This window comes from Lichenostomus cassidix, chromosome 5 (assembly GCF_008360975.1).
Source record: "Lichenostomus cassidix isolate B80296 chromosome 5, HeHo_3.0, whole genome shotgun sequence".
Lineage (NCBI taxonomy): Eukaryota > Metazoa > Chordata > Aves > Passeriformes > Meliphagidae > Lichenostomus > Lichenostomus cassidix.
Genome location: NC_139486.1, coordinates 46,458,204 through 46,479,272, shown reverse-complemented (window position 1 = coordinate 46,479,272; position 21,069 = coordinate 46,458,204). Strand labels below are relative to the sequence as shown.

Genomic DNA, 21,069 nt, shown 5'->3' with positions numbered 1-21,069 from the left:
GAAGGCTGGAAACTCCCCTCCATTGTGGCTGTGGATTTCTGAAATGACTTCTCTTGGCACAAATATATGAGTGAGTCTCCACTCCATCCCAACCCCTTACCTCTGCACGAGCTGCTGTAATCTACATGAGGGAGAGGGGGTGTATTATAGGTGGTTTTCCTCTTTGGATTTGCTTCCTTGCCTTTAAACAAGGCTGTTCTTTGGGATCAGAGGTTAATTTCTCTCGTGTGCAGCTCAGCTCCCAAAGCCCTGGGCACAGTTAGGTGCAGAGCATGTTCACACTATCAGGAATTGAAGGAGGAAAAGGAGGTGCTCCAGCAGTTGGCAGCCCTGCTTTATGGTGCAGGCTCATAGGACGCTGCCATCATACTGAAACAGTGCCAGCAAGGTGAGTCTGGTGGAAAGGAGGTGATAAAGACAAGGAGCTTGTGGATACTGACTCCTCTATCCTAGCAGGACAGCCAGGATGCTGCACTGGGAGAGAGTCTGTAGGCCTTTTTGCCCTCTGCCATGTGTTTAATGGCAGTGTGAAGGGGGAGATGGTTGCAGAAACACCCGGGTGCTCACGGTCCCTGAGTCTCACTGCACTCTTTTCCTTGCTGCTATGCAGAGAAACTCCTGCAGCCAGAGCGGCAATGCAGTCATCCTGTGGGGAAAGCTTCAACACTCCTCTGCATCCCCATGCCCTCTGGGTTTTAAAACCTGTTTTTCAAGCTTTACATTTCTTCTCTGAAGATACACCTGTCCTGCCTGATGCCAGTGGGAAGGAGGCATCTGACGTAATTATGGCAGGCTGAGGAAGGGAGGTGAGTGGCCTGGGAGCATTCATCAGATAAGAAGCTAAACAAGCTCTCTGCTCAAGATTTTCTCAAGCTTACTCAGGAGACCTGGGTGTACTTTTGTGTGCAGGATTATAACACAGCCAGGGGAGTGTGAGGGAGGGTAAAAACTGACTGTGCCGAGACACTGTGCACTACTGGCATCAGGGGCTGCTGTCAACGCCAGGTAATGCAGGCTCCTGCAGGGACAGTGGGTGGTGAAGTGTACCCTGGTGATGGCTTTGTCTGGTCATCTGATGGAGGGGGAGACCATGTCATGTGTCTTGTCCCCACGGGAGAGCTGCTTTGCCAGAAGTGGGCCAGCAGCTGAGAGCATACCCAGCTCTGGTCATAGTCTGTGCCTTGGTCACCCTGTCTCCTCTTTAGCATGAGTTCATTGAGAGGAAGACAGTCTTAACTCTTCTAAGAGATATTTGTAGACTTTCTACCCCAAACCTTTGGGTCCATGCTGTCCAAGAGGCTCCTTTGGCTCTCAACTATTTCCACTTCAAGCAAGGAGAGTAAGACTGGTGGGGCACACTGGGGGGCTGTGCATGGCACAGAGCTCTGCCCAGACTATGCTGCCAACTGCCATGGCTCCTGTAGGATGGCTGGCTCCATCTCTCTGCTATTTGGCTCTTCCTCTGAGGTCTTCTAGACCCGACTGGACAAAATAATCTTGGCTGGTGTGCAGGAGGCTTCCTCCCTTGCTTTGCCCAGGGCTTCTGTGGGGTTGGTTTTGCTGCTTTGGATCTTCAGTTTCCCAAAGTGACAGGGATTGTTTGCATGGTAGCTTGGAAGGACCAGCATTTCAGAAGACAGGTGAAGTGCTAGCCTAGGCTGGGTTTAGAGGAGAACCTGGAGGTGCTTGCTGGAAGCTGGTCCAGTATAGAGTCTCCTGTTGTAAACAGGGAGCAGTAACAGGACAGAAATGCAGTGACTGTGTGCATTAAGCTGAAACTTGCTTAAGAGGCTCCCATCTAGGGTTGGAAATCCTTCTTCGATTCCCTCTTTTCTTTCCAGTCCTCTCATGCCTTTTTCCATGTTGTTTTTTTTGTGTGGAAAGCACTTGTGGTTCCCCGATCTGTGTGTGCATGTTTTGTCTGCCTTCATTGTATTTTTTTTAAACAAAGCCTTCTTTTGGGCCAGAGACCTTGTGTTCTTCAGGAATTCCTCCTGAGTCCTTCAGGGCCCTGTAGCAATTTGCAAAAAAGGCTCTCTGTGTATGGTTTCTGCATGCTGAGTTATGGGGAGCATTATTTCTGAGTCCACAGATGACTGAGAGCAGGTCACTTGGTGACCAGAAGGGCAAGACAACCTGTTCTGGTGTTGGTGCTCCTTCTCCTTTAAGAGAGAGAGGGGTTGGACCAGCTGAACTCCTGATGTCCCTTTAAACCTAAATTATTGCATGACTAGTCCATAAATACCCACCATCCTGCTTCTCCCAGGCTTTTGTAGGATACCTGTTATTAGGCAGTGCTGGTGAGGGGACATGAATGAGGTGGACCACTGCTTTGATCCTGTATGGAGATTCCAGTGACAGCATGACCCTGGCATGCTCTCCTCCACCACGTCCTCCAGCCCTGCTAATGATGCAGTGCGTCTTTCCGGTCCGTCTCTGTCAACCCACATTACTCATCCGGCACGGAGGTGCGCAGTGTGCCTGCATCCCGGCTTTTCAGCTCGCCTCTTTTGAGCCTTTTCATCAGGGATTTAGGTCTTTGAGGAGCTCTGCTGTCTACAGCTAACACATGGTAATTCAGCTGATGCAGCAGAAGCTCTGGGAGAAATTCCAGTCTATTAGGGGATTGCAGGGGTTTTTTTTTTGCATCGAGCAAGTCAATCCTTTCCACACTGTGAACCTGTGCCTGCGTAAATCACACATCTCCCATTGAAATCCAGACCCTCCAGACAAAGAGGGTCCATCCATCTCTGGGGCATGCTGCTGAAAAGAAGCAACCAAGAAGTATCTACAACATCTGATTGTTTCTGCATTGCCTCTAACAACCCTCATTTCCAAACTTGCGATGGCAGCCTGGTCCTCCTTGAGCCGTGGCTTGAGTGGAGTTATTCATGCCATCTTCATCTGCCTTGGCCGGCAGCCCTGCGTGGGGAGCAGACGGGCGCAGCCGGAGCCTCGCTTGGCACTTGAGGCTGTTGAGTGGAGGGCTGGTGCAGAGAGGGTGCCAGCACTGCTGACTGGAGCTAGCCCACGAAAAGCCACGTTAACCACTTTGCTGCTGTAAGGGACCTCACAGAGATGTCCCCAGCAGCTGTGCTGGCTCAGCAGGGCTGACACCCAGAAGCCAAGCAAGCCTGGAGCTGTCCTTTACACCCTACCTGCTGCTCGCCTCAGGTTCAGCCCTTCTGGTGGAAAGTCAGAAGGATGCAGCAGGGCAGAAAGGTGACCCAGAGGGATGAACCTCCAGCCAAAACTGAGCCAGGGCCCTCTGAATTGCTCTGTGGGGTGGTGAAGAGACAAAATGCCTCCCACACATCAAGGGAAGTTGACTGCTGCAAAAAAACCCGAATGCAAATCTCTGACTGGGCAGAATCTCCCCAGACACATCCTTTTGTAAAGCACTCTCATTGTACCATTAAAAATAGATCGGCGCGTTCTCTGCTTGCTTGCTGAATGCTGATGCCTGTTAATTCAGTGTCATCCTCGCAATCCCTTCTGCTTTGAGCTTGGCTGCCTCTTTGTCTGGCACCTGAGCAAGGTTCATTCAGCAGTACCTGATGCAAAGATAAGACTGAGCTCTGTTAGAGTCCAGCAGGACAGGTGGGAAGGTGAGGGTGACTGGGCTGGCCTTAGTTTGGGGTCAGCCAGCCCAAAGGGGGCAATGCTCGGTGTCATCACCACAGCTTTCACTTGCATGGTCAGAAGCAGGGCTGAGTGAGACCTGGAGATGAGTTGGAGGATGTTTAAGCTCTGGGTGGATGTCATGATATATCTCTGGGGCTTTTTTAAACTGGGGTTAAAGTACATGTATACGCCATATTTAACATCTGCCTGGAGTTGGTGAGGGGAATATTGCTGCCTATTTCCTCCAGCAAATGAGTCCATGTAGTTTGTCACCCACAATAGCAGTGATAATATGGATTTAGAGAGAAGACCCATGTTACAAAATGCTGCAATATGCAGCTCTCAGCTGGGAGGCCAGGCTGCAGGATTTCATACACAAAGAGCTGAGGCATCTGACCAGCCAGCTGTGGCTCGACAGGGTGGTGAGGATGGAGGAAGACCTGCAAACCACTTTGTTTGACCCCTGTGTCACCTCAGATTAAGAGCAAAATCAGCTGGTAATGAATCATGGCCCCCAAGGGAAAAGGAGAAGAGTAGGGTTGGAGCATCAGCTTGGGCTTAGCCTGTCTTTTGTGTTTTTTCTAGATAAAGGTAATCCTCCGAAACTCAGCTGGTGTCTCCTCGTTGGGGTTGTGGTAGGAAGTGGAACCTGAGCTGACATGTGCTAATTCATCCCAAACCTGTGAGCAATTTGGCTATTGTGTGTAAATAGGAAGTTCAGCAAGCCTTGAACCAGGTCAGAAAAATCTTGTAAAATGTGTTTGCTGCCCTGGGGAATGTCTCATCCCACAGCAAACCAGCACAGACCCTTGCATTTGCATTGAATTCTGGATCTCCTAGGGAGAGTCACAGTTTTGTGGGCATAGGGTGGCATAACTGTGGACATTGGCTTCTGCTATTTGGAAACCTGTGCTGGGATCTGCACCTCGGTTTGCGGTGGTACTCACCAGAAACTGCAGACAACCTGACCAAAAGCACCAACATCATTATCCTTCAGTGAGGCAGGGGTCCTGTTTGTCATTGGAATATGGGAGGGGTAATGACACTGACTGTCCCCAGTGCTCTGCTGAGATGGACAAGTTCCTGTCACTGGGGATTGTGCTTAAGAAGTGAAATGCTGGGTTTATCTGCAGCCATAAAGAACCACAGCTTAATCCTGTGCTTTCTTTCACTTGGTGTGTAGGAGTTGTGGGAAAATAAGACCCAGGTCCTGGAGACCCTTTCTCCAGGAGACTGCAAATGCACCCAGCAGGTATTTATGGTGTTTGTTGTCTTAGGACAAGAGAGCCAGACCAGCCCTGCAGAAGTATCTCACTGCATACCTTTCTGGGCTGCCTCTGTCTGCTCTTGTTGTAAAAAGGCAAAGTAGCACCATATCCCCAGGAAAAGCCTGCTGGGCTCCTGGGGTCATGCAGCAAATGGTGGGGATGCCAGGCAGTGGGGAACAAGGGCCCTTGAAGATCAACAGGACTAGATTTCCCTTCTCCAGCATGACATGTCCTCTGTGATGTGTGCCAAGCTGCTCAGAGCAGAAGGTGCTTTTAGCTCTGCGATGAGAATGTGGCCAGCTCTCGGTTTGGCAGGGTGAGAATAGAAATGGGATAGCTTTGGTATTAGAAAGCAGCATGCTTGGGAGCAATATCCTCAGCATGGGCAAAGGCACTGATTAAATGGCTGGCTGGTCATGGATAACCTTTGGTCATGGCTTTTGTAGGCATTAAAATGAAAGCTTGTATTTGTACTAAAGGAGAAAACCATATAGATCAGGTTAAAAGCACAAGTCTAAGAGGAGGAGATACTGCCCTTGTCATTTAGACTGCAGCTGAATTCCTTTCTCTGCTGTCCCCATTGGCTTTTCCTGACTGGATCTCCAAATTTACCACCATGACTGCAGTCAGAAATTTTTCTGGGAGTGGCCAGTCTATAAATCTGCACTTTTCTGGTGGAAACAGGCTAGGAGGCTATTATATTTGCAGTCATAACCCGTCCAAAGCTGCTGGCACAACATCAGGTGGTGGGAGAGGATGAGGGATCCCTTTGCTTGGCTGAACTGCAACCAGAAGAGCCAGTCTGCCTTGTGGGGTTAGGAGTGCATGGGAAAGATTCCCTTGCAGCTGGGTACAACTTGTCCCCTTTCCTTTCGTCCCTGAGCTGTCCCATGCTGCCAGCCATGTACCCAAGGCTGAGCACCCCCATGCCAGCACTGCCTTGTGGCTTCACGCCACGTCCCGTGTCCAGTGTGAGTGCACCATCTGGCATTTTGCTGAAGGACATCCTGGCCCTTCAGCCACATCCTCTGGTGGAAAACACCTTCTGGACCACAGGGTGCAGGTGCAGAGGGCAGTGGGAGAAGTGGGGAGGTGAGTGGGTGCTGTTTGGTTGCATACAGCTCCTTGCAGCACTCTCTGGCATGCTGCTTCCAGCCTACAGGAATTGAAAGGAGGCTGCGGCATAGAAAGGAGGAGAAAAAAAAATTAAAGAAATCATGAGATCAGCAAGCTTGAAGCCCTTGGCAAAAGTGCTATGGCTGCCTCCATGTGATGTGCTGTGGGAAAAAGGGAATGGTGCCCTTTCCCTCCTTCCTGAAGTGCTCCCTGCATGGAGTGGCATGTGCAGGAGCTCTTGTCCCAGGAGCAATGTGCCTGGGGTGTGCAGGGAGCCAAGATGGGGTTGTAAGATCAGTGTGGATGAGGCTGTGGGGGAGTCCTTTGTCGGCCATGTGGGGGTCAGGGGTTAGAACAGGGCAGTGGATCTCAATTTGGCTTATCTGACTGCAGAAAAGTCATTGCCATCTCCCCTGGATCTTCATACTGCTGGGGCTTGGGAGATGTCGTTCCTCCCCATCTCTGAGATTCACTAGGGAAAGGTGGACAAGCAGATTTTGTGTCTGAGTTAGTGGATGTGGTTAGTGGTGTTTCCCAGCCTCCTTTTAAGGAGCAAAGGAAAAAAAACCCACTCCATTTTTCCATCATCAAGCAGAGAAATCTTTTGTGCTGCCTCTTAAAGGGACCTTGAGTAACTGCTGAGAAATCGTCATCGGTTACATCACCTCCAAAACGGCTGCTGCAGGCACCTGACAGCTTTGTCCCACTGTTACTCTGGGGAATCATTATGCTCCAAATTCCTCGCCCTTGGAGAAAGCCTGCATGGCTCGCTGGGAGGGAGGAGCCGCTGCGCAGTTTATGATGCTGTGAGTGGCAGAACAGGATCAGGAAGATGGGCTGAGGTTTCCAGCAGATGGGGTAGAGCAGGAGACACATCCTGGAGTTTCCTAACCTCATCCCACTGGCCAAGCTGGGTTCATCAACCCCTGCAGGACCTGAGCATCTTTCTGGGAATGAGCTGAAGGCGCTGCAGTAGCATCGCCTCGGGCCGGAGAGCCGCCGTTGCCTGGCAGCTGCAGGTTTCCAGGGAAACCAGAGGTGCTAACTTGTTAATGAGCCCCGCGTCCCTGATTGCTGCTGCAAAATAATAATTAGTAATGGTCCTGTGATTTAGGAATCCCTCAAACAGCATGAGCCAGCCGAGGGGAGTTTGCTAAGTGCTGAAGCACTTGAAAGAAATGAGGGGATGAGGAAGGAAAAAGGGTGTGGGGCTTGGAAAAACTGCTGCGTTTTGCATCTCAGTAAGTGTCTGGGGTGCTGGGGTCTGGTGGGGTCCTGCCAGCATCCCAGCAGTAAGCCTAGGGCTTGTGGTAGGGCTGACATGGATGGATGGATGGATGGATGGATGGATGGATGAGCCCTGACCAGGCAGTATCTCAGTGCAGGGCTCAGAAAGCTCAGCTGTTTCCCCCAGCCCCCAGGTCTGCAGGGGGAAAAGCCAAATCACTTAGGTCAGTGCCACTGAGTGAGTCCCTGGTGGAGATGGCAGTTCTTCAGGAATGGCTGCTTTCAGATTTCTGGGAAGAAATGAGCAGGTGTTTCTCTGTGGTGCTCTTATCCCTTGTTAAACTCAAGGTGGAGATCCCACCAGAAGAGTGTGCTCCTGGGATGAGCACCACAGGGAGTGTGCTTTAGCTCCAGTCTCGCTGGCATGATGGAGATGTGTTCCTGCAGCAAGGCTGGCCTGCCTTGGCAGTGGGGGGAGCATCTCCTCCACTGGGCTGCCTGTGGAGGGTAGAGCTCTCCAGGACACAACACTAGCTTGGTTCAAAGGGAGGACATACTGATTAGTGAGGTTTGGGGTTGCTGTAGAGACCTGCTGCCCTAACTGTTGATGTCTCCAGTGAAAGAGAAACCAGATCTGTGCCCTTCCCATGTCACATCTCTCAGCTGGGGGCCTTGTGCAAGGTGAGAAATTGAGGGAAGTGGCCTCCATCTGGGTGATCCTTGTTGGGCCAGCACAGGGATGAGTTCCTGTGGTCTCTTATGCCACATGGATAGACTCAGGCTGAGGTGTGTTCTGGGTTTTCTTGCTCTCTTGACTGGCCTGCCCAGAAGAAAGTCAAACTACAAACACTTGCCTTTAGCCTGGCTTGCTGTATGCATCTCTGCCATGCTTGTGACTCATGTGGCCCGCTCCCCTCACTGTCACACGCATTTGTGGAGGTGACACCAGGGACAGAGTCCCATTGAGTGGGCAGTTGGCCCAGCCCTGTGCTAATCTCTGTCCATCTTTCTATCCCTTGGCTGCAGTGTGGCCTCTCCTGCTGGTTGTCCCCATTCAGCTAAGCCATGTGCCCATCTCCTCATTACAGGCACTCCAGGGAGAGGTGGGATTAAAGGATTATGATAATGTTCTTCAGGAACACTCAAGAAGATTAAGATGGCTTTAATAAACTGATAAGAGAGGAACACAGCTATGTTTCTGAAACCCTAATTTGGGTTCCAGGTTAACCTTTTCCCCTGGTCTCCTCTCACCATGGTGAGATTTCTTACTTCAGCAGTGCTCCATGGCTAAGCCTTTTCCTTCAGTTTTCCCTCTGATCCACCTGAGCAGAAGCAGAAAGACATCCTCCCTCCTTCTCATGTCTTCCCAGGTATGGGGACATGACAGCTCATTCTTCTCAGAGACCATCTCACATACAGCCTGTGAGGTACTGTGAAGTTCTCATAGCCTCTGCTGGCACCTGGGGATGAGCTCGCCACCCCTCAGTCTGACTTCAAAATGTCCTGTGGTTGCTATCAGAGAAGTTGCTTGTCTGCCTTTGACCTGGCTAAACATATGCAGAGAAGTCGCCGTGTCTTGGTTCTAATGCCAAGGTTAGAGCTCCCTGTGACCACAGTGAGCTGGCCAACTCCATCCCCTGTACAGGAAAGAGGGAGAGAATGGACTAACCTTGCCCTGCCTTCCCCCACACCTTTTGGGTGGAGCTGGGAGTGGGACCTGTTTGATGTGTCACATGTGTCTACAGAGGTTTATCTGGATGTTCTGCAGGAGGGCGATTATTAGCTGACCTGGGAAACCTCTGTCTTCTCCAATCTCTTCCACGCAAGCTTCTGGTCATCTGCTGGAACTTCGTGAAGGCCTCTTGTGAGTTTCTTTTAGAGTCATAAGGTGATTAGGATCTGTTCTCTTTCCTAGACTCCTCTGTGTCTGACAGCCCCAAAGTTTACCCCTTGCTCAGTATCTGGAGATTGGATACGATGTTGTCTCCAGAGGAACTGTGCAATGTTGGATCACTCCTTCCTCCCACTTCACTCATCCCTCTGCCACAGTATTATCCTACAGTTTTTGTCTGTCAAGTCTTTGTATTCCGTTTTTATTTCTTGGATGTAATTGGAAGAGCCAAGAAGCATTCACAGCCTGGTGTCCTGATGGGTAAGGGAGGCAGAAAGTGATTTGGGGAGTGGGGTGTGAAAGGAAGACGCAGGGGAAAAGCTGGCTAATTTGCATCGTCTCTGAGTGCCCTGGCTCTATAGCCAAGGGCCAGCAGGGGGGCTTCTGGCAAGGCGGTAGCGACGTAATGAGGTGTGTCATATCCCAGCAGGAGCCAGCCTCGCTCCCCCTCAGACCCCCTAATTAGAACTGTTTCAATTTTTAAGCCCCCCTGAGGAGAGCTGGGGGGAGCGGGGCTCCTGCAGCGGGGGGACCGCCCGACGCCCACCGAGGGGGCTGCTCTAATTGGAGTTGTGGCGAGGAGCCGCAGAGCGCTCCGTGGGGCCGGGGACAGCGATGCCATGGTGCCAGGGGCTGCCAAAATGCTTTGTGCCAGGAGGGGCCGTCACTACCGCAGCTTTTAGGGTTTTTTTTCTCTCCCGTAATTTGTATTAACACGTTGGCAGAGGCAGCAGGGGTGTGATACAAGGGCAGAGAAGTACTGTACATCCTAATGTGGCTTCCTGTTGGGAGCTTGGATCCTGAGGCTGAAGCCTGGGACATCTACTCCTGCTTTGGGATGCAGGTCTGGTAATCCAGGGAAGTTGGGGCTATTAATGCTGGAGTCACAAGCCAGAGCAAATGCGGGAACTCCCCTCCTGACATTCTGTGGCTTTCCATCCTTTTCCTTCCAGCTGGCAGTGTCCTCCGGGTTTGGTGCCTGGTAACTGAGGTTCCTGTCATGTCACCCAGTAGTGTGTGGGACTCAAGCATCTTTTTTGTATCTGGAGCTACCATTGCAGTAGGTGCCTGCAGGTGTAAGAGCTTATGGGAACTGCTGTCTTACTCAGATCAGAGAGACTCGTAAGCCTCCTGTAGTCCAGGAACCAAATCCTGATCCTGCAGAAGTCAATGAAAATCTTTACGCTGGCCTTTTCAGGCATGTTATTCATAGTCCTCCTAATTCAGATGCATTAAAGCTTCCATGAAGCAGCTTGTGGGTTCTCTAAAGCACCGTCTGGCAGGAATAGAGGAGCCTGGTAGTAGCCCAGGCTTATTTTCTGAATGACTGCAGTGGCATTAAAACCTAATGCCATTAAAACATGCCTGCAATGACGTGTTCCATTAAAACTTAAGAGGACACCCTGAGCTGAATGCTCCCTAGCCTGCCTAGTGCTCTTGCAGACCTCATGGGCTGGACATGGAGGAATTTTGTTCTTCACCTCAAAGAGCACCAGGGTCAACCCCCCCGCCCCAGCTCCTAAGGTGGAAACACAGGGTATTTGTGTGCAGAGTACTCCTGTATATGAACTCCCTTTCTGTGTCTGTGCAAGTTAGATGCAGAAAAGCAAAAGGCTCTCCTGGGCCGTCTCAATCCAAGTGCAGCTTCTCAGCACCTCTGCCTTGATGCCTGGCCTGTTTCTTGAAGACAAGAGTAAAGGTCAGCTTGACTTCTTGTCTTCCAAGAGAAGTTGTCTTCACTTGACTTGTCAGGAGGCAAGCTGGCAAAGATACCCATGAGCAGGCTCTGATAAACAGGCAGGTGAAATCCAGTGTGAAGTGCTGAACATGAGTGAGCAAACCTGATTTGGTGGTGTGTCTGATGGGTCCTAAACAAGCTTTTACCATGCAGCAGCAGAACCTTAGAGCTGATCTAAGCTGCTTCTGTGAAGCCATTAGCTCTGGGCTTGGCAGAGGTCAGAAAAAGCAAATTGAGTGCAAGGAGCTGTTGGGCTGGGAATAGGGAAAGGAGGTGACATCTTGCCCCATGCAGGTCCCTGATGTGCCTGCCTCTCAAACATGGCACACTGGGGCTGGCCAGCATGGCAAAAGGTGTCTGTCTGTGTAACTGGCGGCTTTGTAGATGCTTTGACCTGAAAAGCTCCTTAAATTAGGTCTAAATGTGGTAAGAACTGTGGAGAAGATTAGGGAACAGGCATATGTGGCCTTTTCTGGTGCGAGTCTTAAGGGTCACCCAGAGGAGACATCAGTTAGCAGATTTGGAGCAAACCAGGGGTAGGACTTCTTCAGTGTAACTGGCAACACATTCTACTCCCTGCCACTGGCCACTGTGCCTGTTGAATTAAAAGTTGACATGGCTTCAGAAAGCGATTAGACAAATTCATGGAAGAAAGTTCCACTGAGGGCTATTAAACACAAAGAGAAAACCTGTGGCTTGGGCAGCTCTGGAGCCACACATGCCAGCAGGCTGGGAGAACACACCTGGAAAGTGTGGCTTGTTGCGCTCTTAGGTTCTTCTGAAGACATCCAGATGTCATCCTGCCCAGCTGATGGGTTGTCGTCTCCTTTCTTCTCTTTCCAGGTTCAGCACAATGAGTTGGCATTCTGGGCATTAGCAGCGTGAGGAGAATAGGACGGGTGCTGCCCTGCTCACCCCTCACCCCTCGCCCATTCCCCTTGGGGAGACGGGTGCTGGCGTCCCTGCCCTGCCCTTCCACCCCTCACTCCCCGCTCGCCACAGAGGGGACTGGCCCGTTATGGCTGGGGACAGGCTCCCACGCAAGGTGATGGACCCCAAGAAGCTGGCCAGCCTCCTGAGGAACGGGGCAGAGGGCACCCTGGTCATCGACAGCCGCTCCTTCGTGGAGTACAACTCCTGGCACGTCCTCAGCTCCGTCAACATCTGCTGCTCCAAGCTCGTCAAGAGAAGGCTCCAGCAGGACAAAGTCTCCATCACGGAGCTCATCCAGCCTGCCTCCAAGATGAAGGTAAGGGATCTGACCCTCACCTTTCCTGCTGGATGCTCGCACCCTCTTCTCTTGTGGGATGCAGACTGGCCTAAAGGATAGGAATACGTGGATCCTTCCCCTCCATCCCTTGACTGCAGTATCTGCCAGCATCTCTTTGACACCCTTTGGAGAGCTGGTGTGAGCTCATTTGGCCACAGGGCTGTCTTCAGGGACCTCATTGCCCCCACCCCACTGACGTGGCTTCCTGCTCCAGGAGCCCTCCCCAAGCAAGTCTAACAGGTATATCAGCCTTAGGACTTGTCTTACGCCAGCAAACAACCCCCCAAAGCCTTCCTGGAGCTGTAAACTTAATCCCCTGCTAAAAACTCTTCCCCTCCCCTCTGTCATCTCTAACTCCATTCAGGGACATGTAATCCTCCTCCCCTGTGACGCCAGAAGCTCTTATCCGGTGTCATGGCATATTATCTCTCCCAGGCTCCTCTCTCTATCGCTCCTGGTTAAATAATAGAGGTGGCTCTGAGCCACGGAGCTGGGCTGGAGCCCCGGCCAGAGCAGTGCGGGCTGTCCCCGTGGAGCCGTGGGCTGGTCCTGCCCTCCGCCGAGGTGCTGCCAGGGGCTGTGCCGGTGGGTGCCGAGATGCCGCCGGAGGGCTGCGCCGCTGGGTCCCGCGGGACGAGTGGTCGCGGGACGAGCCCGAGGGTGGCTCGCCATCCGAAGGCTGGTTTGCCATCGCAGCCCGCCCTCCTGCCAGTTCGCTCCCACCGTTCCCCCGCTCCCGCCTTGTAATTTTATGGCAAAGCGAGGGTAATTCAGGCGATTAATCAAATGCTGGGCCCAGCTGGAGCCATCTGCGTCGTGTCCCCCCCTCCGCCACCCCGAGAAGCCACCGCTGCCCGCATTGGCTGCCGGTGACATCACCCCGCGGGATCAAGGGGACTGGCAGTGCGGGGGGGCCGGCTCTCGCCAATCTGCTTCGGTGATGCTCTGGGCTGGGCGATTTGGAGGGGATTGCGGAGACTGATTCCTGAACGGCTTTAGCTGCTCTTAAATCCCCTGGAGAATAAAGCAGAATAATCAGTTTTTCGCAAGCTCCGAGGAGAGCTGAGCGGCCGCCCTCCTCCCGGCGAGGGTCACCTCTGCAGTGGCCGCTGTCACGTGGAGCGGCAGCAGCAGCAGAAAAAGCGATGCGCAAGCGGGAGGAAGAAGAGGAGGGTGATAGGGAAGGGGGAGGCATGGAAGAGTTAACATCATCTGATGCCATCCGCCTGCAAACCTGCAGCTCGCCAGCTGCAGCGGAGCAGTGGGCTCCCAAAGGGGCCGGCTGGTCCTTCCTGGCGTTCCCTGCTCTGTCCCCATAGCAGGAGCACAGAAGGATCGTTTTCTCCTTGCTCCTGGATCATTGCATAATGGTCCACGTACTGGCTGGGGACGTGATTATAACCAGGGATGCCAGGGGAAGAGAAGAGAGGCGTTGCCATCGTCTTTAATTCCTTTTTGCCTTTCTTTTCGATACGGCTGGAATCCCTCCTGGCGCATCCATGGGCAGGCATGTCCCCACTGCTGCTGCTCTGCACAGCCCCTGCCATGCCCACCGCTTGCTGGCTCTCACAGCTCATGCAGCCCAGGAATTAATTAAGCTTCAGGACACCCTTGAGAGGTTAAGCCACTTGTCCTGGGAAGCTGGAGTGGGTGGGACTGAGGGGGATCATTGCCATATTCTCATCTGGCATAAAGCAGGGGTGGTGGTTGTGGCTCGGGGTGTCCAAGCCTTTCTGTGCATGCATTTGTGTGTTTGCATTTTGGGGTGATGAACTCTCTTCTCACCCTTTCTCCTTCTCCCTGCCTCCCATTTCAGTCACTCGGGTCATGACTCTATTTTGGGACTCCCAGAAATCAATATGGTCTGCTGCCTCGAGGTGCACAGATCCTCAGAAGAGGATGCTGAAAGCTGGTTTACACCTCCGATACCCTGTGTCATTTCCCTGCCTCCACTGCCACCGCTGGTCAACACCCCCAGCCCTGCTCTGCCCTTGGCTCCCCGCACCGGGGCTAGGGGGCGGGGGGCACGGCTGGCGTGGGGAGCAGATGGCAGGAAGGGTGACATCAGTAGCGCGATTGTCCGGCCCCATTATTCCTCCTGACGGGCCTCCCGCCCTCCTCCTGTTTCCTGCTCCCGGCCGGCGGGGGCTGCCGAGACAAAGGCGGCTGGCAGCGACGCGGGGCTGCCCGGGCAGCCAAAGGGCAGCCCCGAGCCCTCGCCTCATCCCACTCCTCCTCATCTCCAGCAAAGAGAGCTGAACCTGCTCATCCCACCCCGGCCGTTCTAAGGGTGGTGTTCGCCTTTTGGGGAAGGAGACAGGGGCTGATACAGGGCAAAGTATTTGGGCAAATCCCACCTGGCCTCCAGCTCTGTTCCTTCTGCCTGCGTGGAGGTGCAGATGGGGATGTGAGAATTTGTCTAAATCTCTTTTTCCAGTGCTTATTCTCCTCTTTTCCATGTCGTGGTTAAGGAAGGGTGTGAGAGAATTTGTCTGATTTGCTTTTCCCAGTGCTTATTCTTCTCTTTTCCATGTTGCTGTTAAGGAAGGGTACCATTAACAGTGCTCCTGGGGGCTGCAGTTTGGGGCAATGCTGTGGGATAAAAGCAGCTGCTGGCTTTTTTTTTTTTGTGTAAGGAGAGGAAAGAAGAAATGGAGGCATTTAAATGGGAGAAAATAAGAAATTGAGACATTTAAAATCCCTTCCGTTTTTTCAATGAAATATGCCAATGATCCTACAATTGTGGCAGCTATAGCTGCCATAGCTAAGCCACTGCTCCCCAAGCCCTGGTGTGGACCACCTTCCTGTGGTGCCTGATCTGGGAAAAGCTGCTGCAGCAGTTCCTCTCACAGTAGTTTGTGCCACACAAAAATGGTACCAACATAACTTCTCCCATTGGTTTTGAACCCTTCTCCCAGTGCTGACAATAATAAATTCTCACAATAATAAATTCCGATAAGTGGAATAATTCAGCTCCTCAGTGCAGTTTGGGAAGCAGAGGTTATGGGAAATTCCTGTTTGGGGTTTTCACTAGCATTTCTTTAGGGAAATGCTGAAAATCTTACTTCTTCAAGATCCCCGTGGAAAGTCCACCTCTCAACCACTTCTCGCTTCCTGAAATGGAGCAATCTCCAGAGCAGCTATAGCCATGCTTTGAGGCAAGTCAAGGGTCTCTTCAGGCGATGGGAATATTTATTTATTTGCATTAGGAGTTTGGCTCTGCAAGCAGCTGTTTTGCTTGAGGGAAAGCCGGAGCTTATTTTTGAGCTGTGTGCCTGGCTGCTCTTTGTGTTGATGGAAGCCCTGTTATTTCAGTGGGGTGATTCACTGTGTTTTGAAACAATACGTGACTGAGATGTCAGTAGTAATTGGGATAATAATAATAGCTCGCTCTTATCTTAGCCTAGATCACCTGTAGAGCATCATTATCCCTGCTTGGCAGCTGGGAAGAGATGGGGCTGGGACCCCAGCTGTGTCAAACCACACAGTGCTGGGGACTAATATCCATATGGGAGTTACCTCCAGCCAGAGCTGGGGACGGTGATGGGGAGCACAGGGCTTGGCACAAAGGTGATGAATGGATGGTCTCAGCTGGCGTTTGGTAGGACCTGTTGGCCAGGTGGTCCTTGCTTCAGGCTGGTCATACCCCTCCAGCCAAGATTTTAGCAGGGAGGAGGTTTGTTCTTGGCAAGTTGCACTGGGGCACCTTCAGCACTGTAGTAGTCCAGCAGCTTTTCAAAGGCATGCATTGGTTTGCAAGCCCTGCTCAACACATACTTGGAGCCAAAAGACTTGCTGCATCTTGGCTCTGCTGTCCCTTGCTGGTTGGATGTGGGGACCTTGTGGAGAGTGATGCCTGGGGTTACGTCAGCAGTCTTGGGGTGATGGCAACCCCCATGGAAGTGTTACTTTTCATAAGGACACCTCTGTTGTCAGCTGTGTCCCTGCCCTATGCCAGCACCTGGCAGAAACAGGAATCTAGTATGGAGCATCTCTTCAGCTTTACCCTCCTCCTCTGCCCCAGTTAACTTTTAGCGTCCCTATGCTTAAGGCCATACCAGGAGGGCACAAGATGAATGGGAGACCCATGTACTTGATTAAACATCTCTGTCTTATTTCCCTTTGTGGTGAGAAGCCAGGATGCCTGTGCAGGCTCCTTGTGTGCTCCATGAGGGCTCCTCAGGACCATCCTGCAGGTATCCTCACCCCAGCAAGCCGGGTATTTATTTTCTGCAGCCAGGCCATGTGAGGCCAGTGCTTGTTTGGCATTTACATTGAGTGAAACCTTATAACTTTAATAAGATGTAAACCGTGTCGCACATCTCTGCCGTCGCTCAGCAACCCTGCAGTAATGGCCCAAACAAAGCCTTCCCATGCAGAGGGAACACTAAATCCTATTGTGGGATAACTCTGCTCAGCCAGAGCTGGTATCTCTCCTGCAGCCGCCTTGGCCAGGACTGTGCAGCTGAGATGAGCCCCTGCCCCACTGCAGAGTGGTTCCTGCCTCACCATGCTTTTGGGGGAGATGTTTTTGCTTCAGCCTGAGAACTGGGTCTTTGGGATGGGCTAGGTGGCTGCTAAGGACTGGTAGGTTCCCAGTTCCAGATTGGCTTGTCAGCCACTGTGTTTCCCTCCAGCTGTGCTTGGATGACCTCCCACAAAAGTGCTGCTTCAGGATTGGCTGAGGAAAACACGCTGGGGTAGATCCTCATCTGGTTTATCCCAGGTGGCTTCAGTCATTTTTCACTGTCTCATTTTAGAATTCCCATGTCCTTTTCTCTTCCCTCTTATCCTGCTCTTTCATCCCTCCTGTCATCTTGTTGAGCCATGGGGCCAGTTTGGCCTTCCAGTCCCCAGTGCCAGGCTGGGGACAGGTGGGTCCTTTGAGCCCCCCTTTCCTTGTGCAGAGCTGTGCGTGGTACCCCGACGGGGATTTCTGTTGGTGCGGGGCTGTCCTTCCGCTGCGGCGCAGAGATGTGATGAGCTCAGCTAAATCAGTGCTCCCTGCAGTTTTATTTGGATGGTGCTCACGTTGCTGAGCAGGGAAGCACCTGCAGCAGGGTGTGAAAGCAGCATTAATAGTGACGGCAGCACTGAGCGAATCTGCTCTGGTGGTGAGCTAGGGCTTGGCAGTGAGACAGCAGAAGGAGGCGGGCGTCCATGAGCGGCACCGTGTTCAAGTGGTCTCCTAAAGGCATCTTGGAGAGGGCTTGGCACAGGGTGGCCAGTGGGCAGCTCCAGCACTAGCTGGAGAAGAGAGTGGCTTGCACACATTCCCTCCTTCCCTGCTTGCCACTGCCTCCCCTTCCTCCCATGATGTGATGGATGTGCTTTACCCCACCAGCTGGGAGGGCAGGCGGATGCCATACGCCCAGCTCTTCAGCAGATGAGTTGAGCTGTGCCTCTGGGAGGGTTTTTGTCTTCTTTTAGTGCATGGACCTTCAGGTAGGTGTGGGAATGTCTGGCTGTGCCTTCAGTGCTCTTGTTGCAATCCAGTCATCACCGGGTGTGGGGGGACTCCTGCCTGCAGACATTTGCCTGCCTGCAGATTATGCCACCATCTCACCTGCCCTAGAGGCCCTGCAGTGGTGGGCAGCTGGGTGCTGTTTGTTGCATGTAAAATTGTGTGAGAGCAGCCCAGCCCTTCCTTTGCCTCTCCTCCCTGCAATGTGCAGGCCCCAGCACACATTACAAAAGGAAAAAAGAGCATCACCATGAACATCCACCAAGCAAAATAAGAGATTTTTTCCCTCTCCTTCAGCACTTAGGGGTGACCTGCAGGTTTGGGGTGAGGCATAGTGCCTATGGAGGTGTTTCTGTGCTAGGCCTGGTGTCTCCAGGGTGAGCCCTGAAGAGATGTTCATCTAGCCCCACTGACTCCAGCCACAGCACAAGGGCTGTGCTGGGAGCACCCCTGCCTGCAGAACCACTCCCAAATCCCTGTGACACCAGCCAGGCTGAAGAGGAGTGAGTATCTGAGGGCAAAAGTTGTCTGAGGAGGAGGTGGTGGAAGAAGTCGTGGCGATTTCTGGGATGCAGTTAAGTAACAGCAAGCTGAGTGTGGGCAATGGGAAAGAGTGACCCTATTTTGGGTAAGATGCTCAAAAGCACTCACTGTTGGGGCTGCTCCAGTGGGCATCTCTACTGACACATTTGCTTGTAGCCGTGGTGCAGAGTCCCAGCCTGGCTGGACACTTCATTCAGTGCTCAAAACCAGCTTGAGGAAATGGTGTGGAGCTGCAATTTCCTGCCTGTGTGACCACTAAATTCAGCTTTGTTTCTCATGGTGGTGTGGACAGCAGCATCCTCAGTGCTCAGCCTATTTCTCTGATGCCTGCTTTTTGCTGCTCCCCTGCAGGTGGAGGCGGAGGACCACCAGGACGTGGTGGTCTATGACCAGAGCACACGGGATGTGACCGGCTTGGCTGCCGACAGCTTCCTCTCCATCCTCCTGGGCAAGTTGGACAGCTGTTTCCACAGTGTCTCCATCCTCACAGGTAGGAGCCCTGGCTTACCACTTCATCTGATGCTTGTGCATCACTCCTTGGCCTGGAGTGATGGAGCTGTGGCCATCCGTGTCCACCTGCTTTACTGGCCACCAGTGGCTGTGGTGGGGGAAGGCAGCCCTGCATGTCGGCTGAGGAGGCTCAGCCCACGCTGGCATCACTGGGTCCTCCCCATGCCTTCGTTCCTTGCACTGTCTGTCTCCCCGCCGCTGCACCCACAGCCAGGGTGAATGAAAGAGGAGGGTGCAGAGGGATTGTGGTGGCATGGATCCAGCTGTCCAAAAGCTGCCCTTTGTTCTCTCATCCCTATGTTGCTTCATCTCTGGTGAATGTGCCAAGGACCAGACCTGGTTCAGGCACTCTGCTCCCTCTTGCTGCTGTTAAAGGGAGGGCAGGAGAAGAAATCCATGGATGTACTGGAAAGAAGGATGGCAGGGCCAGAGGGTCATCACTGAGTGAGTCAGGGTCTGATGGAGATGATGCTCTCCAGGCACAAGTGTGCAGGCAGGAGGAGGCACATGCTGCCCTAATTACGGCCCTTCTGCAGTGCAAAATGTGAGGCAGGAGACTGATCAATGAAAAGCTCCCACCCAGCAGAGAGGAGAGAGGCAGCGAACTGCCTAAGGGAGAGCTGCAGCTGCCTTTAATTCCCCGTGGCTAAGACAGCTGGGCATCTCAGGGTACCAACCTCTGTGCCCTGGGGCACCACAGGGATGGAGGGAACTGCCACACCTGCAGAGTTACAGACCCTAGGAAGGGGTAAGTGTGAGGGGGAAGGTAGCACAGGCAAGTGGCATTCAGGGAGCCCTGCCCATGCTAGGCAGGGTAAGTGCTGTTGAATTAGAGCCGCAGCGTTGTGGTGTGGAGAACAGAAAAGAGAAACAGCAGGATTAAACACCCTCAGTTCAGGCAACAAAAGCAAGCAGGGACTACATGAAATCACTTTAAAACTAATTATTGTGGCCTGGGTTGCAGGAGCTCTGCTGAGGCCAGTGCTGGAGGATGCCTCTCTGATCTTGCTGTGGCAGCCCCTAGCCTGCCTCAGTAGCTGTGCCTGCAGTTCCAAGGTCGTTGTGGCATAAACAAGGGCACAGCTTGGCATATGGTGCAGGAGAAGGAAAAGGTGGATTCGGTTGCATCTGGGAAGGAACCTGCTTAGTCATGGGGATGGTCAGGAAACAGCCTCGGCAGTGTGACCCTGGCACCCCCTAACCCCCCGCCACTTTCCCAGGGCTGGGTGGAGAGCAGTGCTGTGCACTGGATGCAAACCCCTGCCCCACCCCAAGTCCTCCTGGAGCCAGGACAGGGCTGGGTGAGGTGGCCCTCAAAGGCCACCTCAGCCTTTTCCTGCCTGGTAAGGCAAGCAGAGGCTTGGGGGAGCCTCACAGTCCCAGCGTCCCCCAGCTGCATGCACAACATGCACCAGCAGCGTGCCACCCCCTCAGCCATCAGCACCGCCACCACCAAACCCCCTGCCAGCAAACCTGTTGTCCCCTACTTGGGCACATACATCCTCCATCATCAGGGCAGCCATTTCCATCCCCCTGGGCTGCAGGAGCCCAGAGCCCCAAGCAGAAGTGTGGCTGTGCTAGGCACCAAGCAAAGCTCAAGCCTCCCAAAATAAAAGCTCAGCAGGGCCTCTGCCTGATGTGGAACACAGGCTACCAGCAGGTGGAAAAAACTGGAACCGAAATGTAGAACACTGGGTTTACTGGGTCATGGCGGCGGTGTTTCACATGGAAATCATGACTGGAATGGCTCTGCAGAGCGTCCAGGGGAGGCTGGGCACACTTGCTGACAGGCACAGCTTCCTCCTGCCTGAACTGCAGGCAGCAACAGGCTGGTGTAGAGGCAATTCTGGAGTGCTTGGGGGGTCTGGGGCAGGATGTGTGAGTGGGCTTGATTCTGAACCCTTGTCCTTGTGGGGTGTATTCACTCTGGTCTCAAGCACCTTGTTCTGCCCCAACCCATTTCATGTCTCAGGAGAGGTGCCTGGGTCCTCCTTGGAGGTGCATTGTGACCCCAATGGGTTGGCAAGGGCTGCTGAAATCTTAGCCTGTCCCTCAGTGGATGGCATTACCCCAGGGAACCCTGTCCTGAGGGTCCCCAATTCAGTGGGACAGCCCTACACAGCCCCTCTGTGCTACCCAGCTCTCTCAGCCCCAGCAGATGCCACAGTCCACACCTCCGTGTCCCCATCTCATGCAAGCACCAGGCTTGGCTGTTCTTGCACAGCTCCAGGCCATTGACCTTCTGACCCTTGAAGCAGCTGATGGAGGCTGATGGGTGAGGACAAGGGAACTGGGGTGGCAGGACTGGTGCCAGGGACTCCTCAAGGGTTAACAGCCCAGAAGCAGCAATTCCAGTGGCTGGCAAGGAAGAATCTGAGTCAATTATTCCCAGTCTTGGAAATCATCGGCTTCTCTTCT

The 21,069-nt window shown here is 52.9% G+C and overlaps 1 protein-coding gene across 4 annotated transcripts in view; it reads left to right on the top strand.

Annotated features, from left to right (window-relative positions):
* DUSP8 (dual specificity phosphatase 8) overlaps positions 1–21,069 on the top strand; it is a 40,856-nt gene that overhangs the window by 2,540 nt on the left and 17,247 nt on the right. For 3 of the 4 annotated variants that reach the window (XM_085062832.1, XM_085062835.1, XM_085062834.1), the window contains exons 2-3: positions 11,708–12,113; positions 18,493–18,631. In XM_085062832.1, the coding sequence (XP_084918958.1) occupies positions 11,883–12,113; positions 18,493–18,631 (370 nt within the window). In that variant the 5' untranslated portion in view covers positions 11,708–11,882. Of the gene's footprint in view, positions 1–534; positions 807–11,707; positions 12,114–18,492; positions 18,632–21,069 lie in introns of those variants that run through there. The other variant, XM_085062833.1, reaches the window with a different exon arrangement.